This window comes from Benincasa hispida, chromosome 1 (genome assembly GCF_027475165.1).
Source record: "Benincasa hispida cultivar pf3 chromosome 1, pf3_genome.v1.1, whole genome shotgun sequence".
NCBI classification, from domain to species: Eukaryota; Viridiplantae; Streptophyta; class Magnoliopsida; order Cucurbitales; family Cucurbitaceae; genus Benincasa; species Benincasa hispida.
Window position 1 is genome coordinate 43,602,143 of NC_143478.1, and position 15,439 is coordinate 43,617,581.

The window sequence follows — 15,439 nt, forward strand, 5'->3', positions numbered from 1 at the left end:
GGATATCAAAGAAAACTGAAAAGTTCACCCAACATGAAAAAGAAAATTGAAGAAGATGAAGATAGTTGTGGCACATGCACAAATGGAAGGACTATATGTTGATCTTAGAACTTGGAAAGAAATAAATGAAAGGGATAGATGAAGTCACTAAATAGTTAATTCCTAGAGTTCAAGACTAGGTTAGGTTTAAAGAAGGACAAAGGCCTAAGAGGGACTTAATTCTGGGAGCTGAGAGAATTAAAGAGTCCTCTAATTGAGGAAGATGAAAGAACAATAGGTCTCCAATATTGTTTAAAATGAATAATTTAAGTTTAGTGTTTCTTCTTTTTATTTCCTTGTATTTTGAGCATTAGTCCCTTTTCATTTTATCAATGAAAAGTTATGTTTCCTTACCCAAAAAAATGTCTATAATATCAATACATTGACGACTACATTTCTTTTTTAGAAAAAACCCTTTGTGGAATACAAGGGATCTTGGGGAGCAATAAAAAAGATTTCTTTTTTAGAAAAAACCCTTGGTGGAATACAAGGGATCTTGGGGAGCAATAAATGTCTATAATATCAATACATTGACGACTACATTTCTTTTTTAGAAAAAACCCTTTGTGGAATACAAGGGATCTTGGGCAGCAATAAAAAAGATTGATCCTTAAAAGATTTTTGAAAAAGATCGATCCGGATATAGTATTGATTCAAGAGACAAAAAGAAACGGTTTTGATGGAGCATTTATAAAAAGCATATGGAGTTCGAAAGATGTAGGCTGGTCTTTCGTGGAAGCTAAAGGAAGATCAGGAGGAATACTCACAATGTGGGATGAAGGAAAGATTTCAGTAGTAGACACCCTTAAAGCTGAATTTTCCTTGACAATTAAGTGTTTTAACAATTTGCAAAAAACAGTGTTGAATAACAAACGTATATGACTCCACATATTACAGAGAAAGAAGAAGACTTTGAACTGAATTGTCTTCCCTAGCTGACGTGTGCACTATACCTTGGTGCATTGGTGGTGATTTCAATAGTATACGTAGAAGTTGTGAGCGGTTTCCTTTTGGAAGAGCAATAAGAGACATGAGAAATTTTAATAAATTCATTAGCGAGAATAATCTAATGGAAATTCCTCTCTCAAGCAGACGCTTCACATGGTCTAGAGAAGGCCAAGTGGTTTCTAAATCACTCATTGATAGATTTTTAGTATCAAATAATTGGGAAGAGACTTTTGAAAACTCATGAGTGACTAGGCAAGCAAGAACCATGCCCGATCACTTTCCCCTTCTTTTGGAAGCCGGTGCTTTTGAATGGGGATCATCTCCTTTTCACTTTTTTAATAGTTGGCTGAAAATCAAAGAATGTTGCAGACTAATTGAAAGATCCTTAGATATGGAAGAGCAGCAAGACTGGGCTGGATATTTAATCTCCTCAAAACTGAGAAGAACCAAAACAGCATTAAAAAAATGGCTAGCTGATTATGAGAAAAATATGAAAAATAAGGAGGAATGTCTTTTAAAAGATATTGAAAGAAGAGACCAATTGGCTGATGATGAAGAAACTCAATTTTGGGAAGAAGACATAAGAATAGCTTTGAAAGCCGAGTTATTGGTAGTTTACCAAATGGAAGAAAGAAATCTTATTCAAAAAAGTAAGCTGAACTGGTTAGACTTAAGGGATGAAAACATTTCTTTCTTCCATCGTTTTCTAGCTGCGAAAAGAGGAAGAATTTGATGGCAGAATTGATCGATGACCATGGAATCCCAACTAGATCCTACCGAGAAATTGAAGATCTTATTTTGGGGTTTTATTCCTCTCTTTATTCCAAATGTGAAGCGATTCAATCAATACCATACAACCTTGAATGGCCAAGAGTAACAAGAAACCAAAATGAGCAGCTTGTGGCAAGATTCACCCCTACAGAAATCAGAAAGGCAGTGAAAGAGTTGGCAAGGAACAAGGCCCTTGGTTCGGATGGCTTTACACCAGAATTTGTTCTTAAATTTTGGAATCAACTAAAGGATAACTTCTCTAGGTTGTTCGATGAATTTTATGGTAATGGAAAGTTAAACTCTTGCGTTAAAGAGAATTTCATATGTCAAATTCAAAAGAAGGAAGATGTGGTTTTGGTAAAAAACTTTAGGCCTATAGCTCCACTCTTGTGTATAAATTATTGCAAAAGTGCTAGCTGAAAGACTCAAAGGGATCATGCCAAGCATTATAGCTCCAACTCAAAGTGCATTCATTGAGGGGAGGCAAATTCTTGACCCCATTCTCATAGCCAATGAACCCGTAGAAGACTAAAGATCTAAAAAGAAAAAAGGATGGATTCTAAAGTTGGACTTAGAAAAAGCATTTGATAAAGTGGATTGGGACTTCCTCGAGAAGGTGCTTCGTGGAAAAAACTTTTATATTAAATGGATCTCCTGGATAATGGGATGCATCTCCAATCCAAAGTTCTCCATTTTCATAAATGGAAGACCAAGAGGAAGAATTAAAGCTATTAGAGGAACTAGGCAAGGGGATCCTCTTTCTCCCTTCTTATTCCTTTTAGTAAGTGATGCTTAGTGCTTTAATCACACGACTGCATGAAGAGGGGAAATATGAAGGCTTTATGGTTGGAAAAGATAAAACCCATGTCTCCATCCTACAATTTGCAAATGATACTTTAAGTTTTTGTAAATATGAAGATGAAATGCTAGATAATCTTCGGAATACTCTTGATCTCTTTGAATGGTGCTTGGGCCAAAAAATTAATTGGGATAAATCAGCTCTTTGCAGCATAAATGTAGAAAATGACAAGCTGATTTCAGTTGCTGCAAGACTCAATTGCAAAGTTGAACATCTCCCTTTTAAGTACCTTGGTTTACCTTTGGGAGGATACCCAAAGAAGGTGGAGTTTTGGCAGCAAGTTATTGATAAAATACATGGCAAATTGGACAAATGGAGAAGATACAATCTGAAAAGAACTTCCTACTTACCATATGTCTCCCTTTTTATGCCAGGAAAGGTGCTATCTAAGATGGAAAGAATTATGAAGAACTTCTTCTGAGAAGGTCACAAAGGAGAAAAGATAAATCATTTAGCCAAATGGGAGCTGTTTTCTAAGGCCCAAAAGGATTGAGGGCTTGGTCTAGGAGGTTTAAAAGAAAGGAATTTGGCCTTCTTAGCTAAATGGGGATGGAGATTTATGAATGAGGACTCCTCCCTTTGGTGTAAAGTTGTCAAGAGTATACATGGTAGAAGTTTGTATTGTTGGCACACCTTGGGCAAGGTAAGTTGTAGTCTTTGAAGCCCATGGATCAATATCTCTAGTGGATGAAAGTGGAGACTTTGGCAGTGTTCAAATTTGGTAATGGTAGCCGAATAGCCTTTTGGTTGGACTCTTGGGCTGACAACATTCCTCTAAAAAAACAAATTCCCAAGCTTATTCCAAATAGCACTCCACCCTAATGGTTCGATGTTGGACCATTGGGACAATATTACTTCCTCTTGGTCCATCTCTTTTAGAAGACTCTTGAAAGATGAGGAGATCTTAGAATTTCAAGACTTGTTAAGTATTGTTGCAACTAGAAAAGTGAAGGATTGCAATGATAAACGGTCATGGTCATTGGAAACAAGTAGTTTTTTCACCGTCAAATCACTAGTCACTCATTTAGGCAAGGCTTCCCCAATTGACAGAACTTTAGGAAAGGCGTTATGGAAATCCAAAAGGCCCCGGCGAGTAAATATTGTCTTATGGATAATGTTATTTGGAACTCTTAACTACTCTAATGCTTTGCAAAAGAAGCTGTCCTCTCATTATTTATCTCCAAATAGATGTGCATAGTGTAAAGGAAATTGGAAAGACCTACAACATCTCCTTTTATGCTCAAAACTGTTGGTTTTCATTACTGGGCTTTTGGAGGAGTTTTCAGGGACAATGTATTGCAGATGTTAGTAGGACCAAAACTCTGAAAAAATCAACAAATTCTGTGGAGTAATGCAATTAAGGCAGTGCTTGCAGATTTGTGGTTTGAAAGAAACCAAAGAGTCTTCCATGACAAAGAAGCTCCTTGGTTTACCAGATTTAAGGCTGCTCGGCTAAATGCTTCCATGTGGAGCTCTCTCTCTAAGGTTTTTGCGGATTATTCCAGCCAAGAAATTAGCTTGAACTGGTGTTCCTTCCTCTCCCCAAAGCCATAATATTACTGTTGCAAGCTGTGTAGTTTATAATTATAATTACAGTTGTGACCTATGAACTTGTCTCAAGTCTTAAGTTTGGGCAGGTTTGCCTTTAGATTAAGTTCACATTTGTCTGGGCTGTTTTATATTGTACTGTACTGAAACATTCTAATTATGCCCTCATTTTGTCCTGGGAGATGACGATGGTGTTAAGGGGGTGTCAACCTAGTTGAGATGTCCTGGTGCACCTGTTGATCCTAAGTTTTATCTTGTCGTATCTATGTATTTTGAGCATTAGTCTCATTTCATTAACTTAATGAATAAAGAGACTCGTTTCCTTTTCAAAAAAAACCCTTCATGTTTATAAGATTTCATCGCAACTCAATATTCAAGAATCAAAATTAATTCTTGATCATATATATACAAATAATTTATATTCAAATATTAACTAAAAATCAAAACTTACCATACATGATACACTAATTTTAATTTCGATACGCATTCCGATTCACAAGTTAATAACCTTAGTGATAATATTTCTTTCCTTACATGAATCTTGCAGCTACAAAAAAGTATGGTGTTTGTAACTTTGCTAACACACACTAACCAGAGAAGAGATTACTTTATTTCACCTCAGCAAAATTCCTTTGAGCAGCAAAGCCAGCATAAAAACAACTCCTAGTAGAAGCCTGAGGAAAAAGAAAATTGTATTCAACTTTCAAAAACTGTGCAACTCTGTTAAAAAATAATAATCTTTCTAAAAAAATGTAACTTGTTTTACGAGGTATTTAAGGTCAAGTCACTGAGCCCATGAAAGTTTCTTGTTGGAGCTTGCCTTTTTTCATCGCCCAGATTATATAGCATAAAGCAGATAAGTTTTGGAACTTATACGAAAGGCAAAAGCTTAAATAGGTAAAATGCCAATATATGATATTCAACTTGAAACCAAAAAGCTAAATGTAGATGTCGAGGGAGATACCAATGACTTGAAGAGCTGAAGTTACAAAAAACAAAGATGCACATGCTGTTGGATATATCAAAACAAGAAAGATGAATATGAGGAAACTTGTATATTTGTATTCTATTAATATAAATTTTTTGATAAAGGATCGAGCAGGCCAAGTGCACATAGTATTACTAGAAAAAGATTCAGAGACAGAAGGGAAAATCTTCATAAATATACACATGAAAAGAAAACTTTAAAGAAGAATACAGGAAGGACAAAATAAAATAATAACAAAAAGGGGGAGAAATCATTTTATACCTATAAACTTTGAGGGTTGTATCAATGAAAACCCAAAACTCATAATTGCATCAATTTAAATCCTAAACTTTCATAAACGAATCAATTTAGACCCTCCATTAGTTATTTATATCTATATTCATTTGATTGCACTTAAAGTCAACTCAAAATCACCTAAATAAAAGTATTCTTCTTTTGAAATCCTATCAAAGTGGCAAGAAAATTTATCGTTCAAATTTTCCTAAATAAAAGCATTTCTCCAATGTTAAGTTACTCCTTGCACTTAAAGAAGCCTTATACATGAGTGAAAATTATTCAAGAAAGATTGATTAGAAGATACTTGTGCCAAGAATAATGAAAGGCTCTTTTCTTATAAGAAAAAAAAAATATAGGAATAACAACTTTCATTGAGAAAAAATGAAAGAAAACAAGGAAATACAAAAAGCAAGCCCACAGAAGCAACCCCCTAATGAAAGGGTTTTCAACTTAGAATAATGATACCTAGAAAATAATTTCAAAAAAGCTTCTAAACTAAAGCCCAACGCAACAAATGAAACTTCACTAAGGACCAAACTTCACTAGGGTCCTTTTCTAAACCTCTAAACACCCTATTGTTTCTCTCCCACCAAACGTCCCACAACATAGCATACACCCCAACAAACCACAACAAACAACCTTTCTCCCTGAAAGGCAGATGAAGGGGGAACTCCCCAATCGTCGCACAAAAATCCCTCTAACCTGCTATCTGGACATCAAAGTCCTGCAGAAAGCAAATCCCACAAATCTCGCAAACTAACCGGCCTAGAGAAGGTGATCCAGGTTTTCCTCCACCTTCTAACAAAGAATCCAGTAGAAAGGACCCGTAATGGGGCCATCTTCCCAAATGACCCCCTTACTCTATTGAACATGCTTCTTATTCGCCATTAAGAAGGCGATTATGTGGAACTTCATCATCAAAGGCTTTTGTTGGCTCATTTGGAATGAACGGAATCATCGTATTTTCGAAGATCGTGAAACAAAATTCACACAATTCATAGATCATCTTTTGTACACTTCTCTGTCTTGGTGTAAATTCACCCACTTTTTTTGTGATTACAATCTTACTTCTTTACACAATGGAATAGCATCATGTAAAGAAAGCTTCCCTCTCACTGCCACAGTCATGCAAAGGAAGCTCTCACTGCCTTTCACCTCACGTTTGCCCACTGTGTTTGGATAACCAGGAAAACTTATAGCACTTACTTTTTGAATGTGTTTGTGCTAAAAAGTGTTGGTCTCGTTTGCTCCTACTTTGTAATCTTTGTAGGGTTTTTGGATGCAATGTTAGGAGCAATGTCTTGCAGCTTTTGGTTGGGCCAGCCCTTAAGAAGAGACCTAAATTGCTTTGGAGCAATGTGGTTAAAGCCTTGTTAGCTGAATTATGGTTAAAAGAAACCAACAAGTTTTCCATGATAAAGCTTCCCCTTGGTTAGATCGTTTTGAGTTTGCTCGGCTAAACGCTTCTTCTTGGTGCACACTTTCAAGAGCCTTTGAAGATTACTCAATCCAGGAGCTAAATCTGAATTGGCGGGCATTTATTTCTTCTCCATATTAGAAGTAGTTCCCATTTGCTGGCCTATGTTTTCTTGTTGTGTCCTTTGTATTTTTGGCTTTGTTTATTACTTCTAGTTTCAGTCTTCCTTTTGTAATAGTTGTTGAACTTCAAATTTGGACTATTTTGGATAGTTTGTTTTGTTTGTATTTCCAACTATGGACATGATGAGAGTACTAAAGGGGTGTTAACCTAGTTGAGATGCCTAGGTGCACCTATTCATCTGCTAGATATGTATATTTGTAACTTGAGACTTTGTCTCTTTTCATTAATTCAATGAAAAGTGTTTCCTTTCCAAAAAAAAAAAAAACAACAACAACAACCTCATGTAATCTCTAGTGGCTCATTTGCCCTTTTGTAATTTCATACTTTCAATGAAATTGTGATTGAAAGTTTCTCATAAAATAAAATGGGGCCATCTTCTCAGCCAGCCTATCCAAACTGTTCATACGGTCAAGCAAAACCTGTCGGGTAAATAACTTAATTTTCTTTGGTATCTATCTAGGATTTAATATTGTATGAGTTTTTTCGACATCAAAATTTTGTAGGGCCAAGTAGATTCTCTTGTGAGATTAGTCGAAGTGCACCTCAGCTGACCCGAACACTCACAGTTATCCAAAAAAAAAATTGTCGTCTTCCTTCTTTTGTTGGTTGTAGATGTTTGGAGTAGGATGGTTTCTAAAATCATTGAAGGTTAAATCATTGAGGATGTTGAAATGGGTAAGAAGGTTGCCCTTTCTCATCTCCAATTTTCCAATGACGCTATCTTCTTTGGTTCGAGCAAGGAAGATTCCTTTTTAATTCTGAACCCAGTGTTGTTGAGGCGAGCCAAGCACTCGCCTATGGCAAGAGGTGAGACAAGGTGAGACCTCTAACGCCTTGAAGGTATACATGGTGAGTGCCTTCAACAGGGCGCTTGCCTTATTGCACCAACTTTCACCTTTTTGTGCCATCGCCTCAAATGAAGGCGAGCACCTATTCATCTAGGCGATTATTCTTAACAAAGTGTTTGTATATCTTTTGTTTAAAAAAGAAAAGAACCCTTCTAAGTTCTAACATTAGAAATAGAAGAGTTGGGAGGAAATAATAATACAAGAGTGAAGAATAAGAAGGGTCTAAAAGGTTTAAGAAGAAGAAGTTTAGAAGAAGAGTCTAACGAGAAGTAGAAGAAAAATAATTTGACAAGAATAAAAAGTTAAAGAGACTGAGACAGAAGAATAAAACGCAAAGTTATATGCATTAAAGTTGCATGCTGCATGCAGTCATGAGTCCTGACAGATGGCAAGTATTTTTCTTCTTGTAAATTCAATTGCTAGCAGTATCTTATCCCGTGGCTAACAGCTGGCATGTTTGAAGCTTTTGTTGTAGGCTGCAATATCGTCTCTTTACCATTACGAAATAAATGCAACTTCCTTTTCTGGTACGTAATTACTTTTCCTTTCATTTTATTTAAATATAAGACAGTTTATTTAAATGTTTATGTTTTTAAAATTAAGTTTTTTTAATTATTTTTTACCTATAAAATAGTTATATATAATATTTATTTAGTATTTTATTAAGTGTGCCTTGCTTCACTCGGGTAACGTTTTTTTATCGCCTCTCGCCTCAAGGCGATTAGAAGATTTGTCGCCTTGTGCTTTGAAAACACTGTCTGAACCACATCCTCGCTTTCTTTGAAGCCATGTCAGTCCTTAAAATTAATAGAAGTGTCAAATTCTGAGTTTGAATAGCGACGCTCTTAAGGTGAGTAAATGGGCCGAGTTGGTGGGTTGTGAGATTGGAAATTTTCTGTCATCTTACTTAAGGCTTCCTTTCAAAAATAATCCAAGTCAGAGTTCCTTTTGGAGTCTTGTGGAGTGGAGGATAAGGAGAGAAACAAATTGGCCTATTGGAAGAAATATTTTCTTTCTCAAAAGAAGGCGGGCTGACTTTAATTTGATCGGTGCTAAGTGGTATTCCCATTTTTCTTTTGTTCCTTTTAGAGGCTCGGGGATCGGTGTGTAAAAGCTTGGGAAAACTTATGAAGGTTTCCTGTAGGAAGGTGTGGAGGAAGGTAAAGGAGCGCATCTGGTTAGTTGGGAGTTTTTTTTTGGGGGGAGATAAGAAACAATTTCATTGATAAATAAAATATCCAATGAGATACAAAGGAGAAACCCCATAAAATGATACAACATAAACCAAGGGGAAGGGGAACAACAAAATGGTGAGTAAAAAACAAGATGAAAGTCGGATTTATGATGCAAGAAACCCATCCATCACCAAACGATTGGACGAACTAAACAAAATTACAACCCAGATCATGAGACAGAAGCACCCCATAAAAAAGAAGCAAAAAACTAATTCCAAAGCTCCACGTGATGATTAAAAAAAAGAAGGAAAGAAAGAAAGAAAAAGAACAATGACCAAAATGGTGTATCCCAAGGAGGAGAAAATAGTCTTCAAGATGGAGGGAAAGTGACGAATTGGTAGATAGCAAACATCAACAAACAATGCATGGTGAGGCCAAAAAAAATAAAATAACCACAACCAAGCCAACAATGACCCCTGTCTAAGCATAAATTCAACCTTTCTCTCATAAGAGGTAGAGCATTCTAGGTTCCGAACTTCTCTAATGCATTTCCTTTGTTTTGCCGTATGCTTGTTGTTGCAACTCTGCTTGGATGGTATGGAATCTTTTCTCTGACATGTTTGGCTTTCAGCTTGCCAGACACATGGCTTTAGGAGATGGTTAAGGAGCTCCTTCACCATCTGCCTTTTCAAGAGGAGAGGTTTTTGTGGCACGTGAAAGTTTTTGGCTTTTTGCTTTGTTAGGGAGTTGGTGGGGTGTTATGGAGTTAGTGGGGTGAAAGGAATAATAGAACTATTAGAGAGCTGGAGAAGGGTCCTTAGTGATGTTTGGTCCCTTGTTGGCTTCAAAGTTTCTCTCTAGACATTAATAACAAAATTTTCTTTTGTAATTGTTCATTAGGTCTCACTTTACTTGATTGGAGCCCCATCCTTTAGTTGGGCTCGTTTTGGTGGGCTTAATTTTTTTCTTTTTTCTTTTTCTTCTATGCTCTAATATCCTTTCATTTTTTTTTCAATGAAAGTTCAAATCTTTATATATATTCAAGTTTCACATAAATGCAAAAATTCCTCATGATATGGGAAAGTCATAGATAACCCAAAATTTTGGGCTGAAATGATATTTAACCTACTTTCTAAATTTTAAGACTTTTGTCCTTTTGCTTACATCAAATCTAGGTGAAATTATCAAACCGAAACGTTGCACACATAGGTTGGGCCTCTCGTTCTCGCTCTCGCGTCTCGATTTCTTCTCTCTCACTCTCCTTTGCCAATCTCCTCTCACCCTTTGCATATAAACCCTTTCTTTTTTAAAAAAAAAAAAAAAGAGAGAGAGAATAACAACAACTACTACTACTGTCATTGAGAAAAAATGAAAGAATACAAGGACAACAAAAACAACCTCCTACATGAAGGGAGTCCAACTTTGCAAAATAACACCTATAGGATATTTACAAAAGGTCTTCGAAATCAAAACTCACAAAGAAACATAAAAGAAAACCAGAGACCAAAGACACTAGAGTCTTTATCCACTCCCCTAAAAGTCCTATTATTTCGCTCCCCCCACAAAACCCACACAATCGAACACACCCCCACTAGCCATAAAAAGCAACTCTTCTCCCCCCTAGGTGGATTGAGGAGAAACTCTTCGATCATAGCAACAACTCCCCTCTGATGAACAAACGAAAAGCCAACTCCCGGAAGAAACTCTCCCAAACAAAGATAGAAAACTCACAACGCCAAAGAATATGATCTAGATCTTCCTCCACCTGGAAACAAATGATACAAAAGAACGGCCCAACAAGCAAGGAGAGCTTCCTGGAGAGACGATTCATCGTGTTCGCACGACTACTTTCCAAGTGAAGAATCTCATTGTTCTAGGAACCTTAATCTTCCAAATGACCAAAAAGACCAAGACACCTAAAGGAGAATGGTCCACAAGACTTTAAAAAAAGGACTAAACGAAAACCCCTCCAAATGATTCGGTCTCCTAACCCTTACATCCCTTCCTCCATGCCTGAAGAAGTGATTCTCAAGTAGAGAAAGAAAAGAAGCAGCATCCGACGACTCCCTATCAGACAAATTACGACTAAACCCAAAAGAGAAGGAAAGTGAATTCCCTGACCACACAAGAAAGTCAGCAAGAAAGTGGTTTTTAAAAACCAACAAATGGTAGAGTCTAAGATATAGGACACAAAGAGGCCTCTCGCTCACCCATTGATCTTCCCAGAAATAAGTATTATTCCCCTCCCGCACCACACACTAAATTAACTTCGCAAAAGGTAGGAGCTCTTTTGAGATATCCTTCCATAAGTTCCGATGAGAACCTTTAGAGCCCTTGGACAGCCACTCAAAAGGATGGGGATCGTATTTGTTTTCAATAATCTTACGCCATAAAGAATTGGGCTCGGAATAGAAGCGCCACAACCACTTAACTAGTAAGGCCTTGTTACATAACCTAAGATTTCCAATGTCAAATTCGGTATTTTTGGTTGATGATGACATAAGCAAAATGTCAAATTCTTAAGTTCCAAGAAGTAGGGCAAAATCCATTTTGGGCCTGTTTTTTTGGTTATCTCTCATGATATCTCCCAAGACACTCCCCTATAGTTCTTCTCAAAACACCTTTATTTCTCTATAAATTGGACCGTAAACATTTGAAACCCAAACTTCTTCTCCACTACCCACCTCCACTTTGATTGTTGAAGAGAAGGCTCCCTTTAATATATATGTGATTTTGATCTTCTTCTCGTTGCATGTAACCAAAATTCTCCACAACCTATCAAAAGCTTAGACAGTTTCCCATCCATTGGTTTCACTAACTACTTCTGCGTTTCACTATTTAAATCAAATTAAGCTACCCATTTGAAAAAAATAATCAGTAGATTAAATATATAATTATAGGGTAACAAATACAGGGAATAGGGCACAAGTACAACTTCTAATATCGTGTGTAAATTAAGTATTAACTTCAAGAACCTGAATCAAGGCGGCTGCAGATCGTCCAGCCCCAGCAGCAGCACCGATCACAACAAAATGGAGGGGAAATGCGGGAGTTAACATTTCCATCCCATAGGCAGCGTTTTCCAGAAGATCAGCAAACAACCTCCATCCCTTCGGATGAACGTCAAAGTGCCGTCCATATTTTGAGAGTAAAATTTTACTCAGATATCCAAATCCATCTTTCAGTACCCAATTCACTGCAGCAGCAGTCGGAATAGCTCCTTTTCCCAATCCAACAGCATAAAGCAGTGCCTGGATCCCAGCAGGGGTTCGAGCAAAATGCAATCAATTATTCTTTTGTTGGATGAGAAATAGGAAAGAGGAACCATAGACGAACGTAAATGGGCACCTGAGTTGCAAGGACCCCACTAACTTGGCTGGCAATCCCCTGGACTCCTCGCCAAAGAGAATATTCCAGATAGTCGCTGGTAACGCTGTCTGGAAAACCCTCCGGAAGCATCAAACGTTTGAATATATCGCTGCAACGAATCCAAACGTTGACAAAGGAAAAGGATAACGAAGACGACGGCATGCCAGTTGCAACATGGAACTCATCCCTAAACGTATCGAGAATGAGGCGGATTCGCTTACCCCCTTTTACTTCCCAAACAGACTCATAATTCATTTCATTACGTGCTAGCGCTGCTGCGAATTGAAGAAGGCAGAAACACCCCAGAACGGAGGTAAAGAAGAAAGCAAGGAAGGCATTGTCCGACCATGGGGGAGAATCACCGTCATTTTGCCACCATCCAAAACCCCCAAAAGGATTCGAATTATTCCAACCACCATTGTTGTTTCCACCACATCCATGGCCGTCACCAGCCAGCAAAGGAGAATGAACGAGAGCAGGTTTGATTCTGGTTCCAATACAAGGAGAGAAATAACCTTGGACTTGTTCTGTGGGCTTAAGAAAGTGGGGAAATACGCTAAGAGGAAGTGTTAGTGCAGCGCATGCCCTTCGTTTAGAAGAATCCGAGCAATGGTGAAAATGGCCGCCTGGTACATAGTTTAGAACATCAGCATAGACTCGACGTAATGGAATCGGCTCCGGCGGCTGATAAGAGAACGGCAGCAACCCATACATTGCAATGAAGAAAGACTCCGGTGGCTCTGTGATTGAGAGTCCGTGACGTGCAGATCGATGGAGTTACATATGAAGGGAAACAAGCAAGTCCCCAACTCCCTTGGACCATTATGACTCGGTAGAATTGGAAGTTGGAAGTGAAATGGTCAGAAATATCATGAGAATTCACTGTTCAAAATTAACACACTATTTTAAATATAGCCAAATTTCCTAACTTGACAAAATTAACACATTATTTTAAATATAGCCAAATTTCATAACTTGGCTTCTATCAGTCAAGTCTATCAATGTCTATTATTGATAATTATAAATTTTTGCTATATTTTGAAAATACAGTTTTACTATTTGAAATAATTTTCCTAAATTAAATTATCTTTATCAAATAATATATCAAATACTTATGCAACTTTTCAAATATTTAGTCCAATTTTTATCTCCACATTTATATGAATTTTCAAACATTAAAATGAATTTTACCAATTAATCAAATTTTTCCAAAATTTCTTCTGATTTTTTACACTATGGAGATAAAAAGAAACAACACACAAATAATTTAAATAATAGTTCAAAATCGTGATTGAGATTATCCATTTAGATAAACAAAGAGAACAACAAACAAATAATAGATATAAAAAAATGTGATAAAGAGAATTAGAAGATAATTAATACATTTTAATTAATATTTAGTTTAAATGTTAATTTAGATTCATTAATGTTGCCAAAGTGTGCTTTAACTTAGGGGTAATTGGCATGATGTTCCAATAAGTCGGAGGTCTTCACCCTCGCAATTGCAACAAAATGATATTAAACCACAATTATTATTTTTTAGATCTTATCCACAATTTAATTTGATGGGTACATCCTTACTTAAAACATAGATGTTTGTTCATGGAACTTTCAAAATAGAAATAGAATATTACTAACCACTCTTTAAAAAAATTTAAAGAAAATATCCAAGAAACTAATTACATCTAATTTTTCCAAACTGATAAAGTTAAACTTTAAGATGAAAGATGAAAACTATCTAGAGAAAAATATTCATAGATATAAAAATGAGGCTGATCTTAAGGTCTTAAGGTAAATCAAGTTTGTAGGCTTTATCCCATAAAGCTTGAGGATTCCAAAAGGACCCATGTTCCTTGGTTTAAGCCGATTGTCCCTTCCCACAATAAAATGAGCCTTATTCAAATGGGCCCTAACTAAATCTCCAACTTCAAATGCTTTGAAATGTCTGTGAACATCAACACTATTCTTTAAGCAACATTCATTTTCTCTAATTAAGCAACCACATCCTTATGCATCTCTGCCATCCTTTTAACCATTAAGTCAACTACTTGTTAGAATCAATAGAAGGAATATTAGTTAGTCCACAATTACTCTATGCAATTTAGTGTAAATGATTTCAAACGTGACTTCCCATAATTTGATTGTTCAGTAGTTGTAAGTGAATTTGGCTTGAAGAAGAACATGTCTCGTTACTTCCACTTATAACCATTCAAACATCGAACTAGGTTGCTAAGAACTTGATTAGTTACTTTGATTGGCCATTTATTTGAAGATGGCGAGTTGTACTAAATTTCAAGTTAACTTGAAATTTCTTCTATAGGATTTCCCAAAAATAACTTAGGAATTTAATATCCCTATCAGAAACAATGAATTTTGAAACACCAAGTAAACCTACAACAAAAACCAAATCAAATCCCCTTAAGTCTTAGCTAAGCTGAGTATGAAGTCCATAGAAAATTTCCCAAAATTTTTCAGGTGAAGGTAAAGGACAATAAATTCTTGCATTATGTTTTTTTGTCCATCAGTCCTTTAATAAATACAATATCTTTGAACAATATGTTGTACATCTTTACATATTTGAGACCAAAAATTTCAAACAAACACTAAACTTAAGATTTTATGTCAAAATGTCTGCCTACCCTCCTCCGTGAAGGTCTTGAATCAAACTTCCTATGAGGTATACATAATAGATTATGTTTTAAAAAGATAGTCAATGGCAATATGAAATTCCACACAATTAACATGGAAATTACACTTATCTCATATTAAATCGAAATAATGATCATTATCATAAAAGGAAGGAAGATTATCAAATGCTATTAGCCACATTTTGAGTAATGTTAAAATAACGACTTTTCTATTAAGAGAATCAGCCACAATATTGGTACTTCCTATCTTGTGTTTAATAAGAAAATTGAACCTTTATATAAAAGATAACCATCTTGCATGCATACAATTAATAGATTTTTGTATTTGAAGAAATTTCAACAATCAGAAAATAAAATAAACTCCTTGCCT

At 36.2% G+C, this 15,439-nt stretch overlaps 1 protein-coding gene across 1 annotated transcript in view; it reads right to left on the bottom strand.

Moving 5' to 3' along the window:
* The window catches only part of RUS1 (root UVB sensitive-like protein (Protein of unknown function, DUF647)), a 54,760-nt gene extending 41,497 nt beyond the window's left edge, over window positions 1-13,263 (bottom strand). The window contains exons 1-3 of the mRNA XM_039025467.2: window positions 12,401-13,263; window positions 12,028-12,303; window positions 4,783-4,839 (exon numbers count right to left, since the gene is read on the bottom strand). Of these exons, the coding sequence (XP_038881395.1) occupies window positions 4,783-4,839; window positions 12,028-12,303; window positions 12,401-13,135 (1,068 nt within the window). The 5' untranslated portion in view covers window positions 13,136-13,263. The remainder of the gene's footprint in view (window positions 1-4,782; window positions 4,840-12,027; window positions 12,304-12,400) is intronic.
* Between the last annotated feature and the right edge of the window lie 2,176 nt (window positions 13,264-15,439).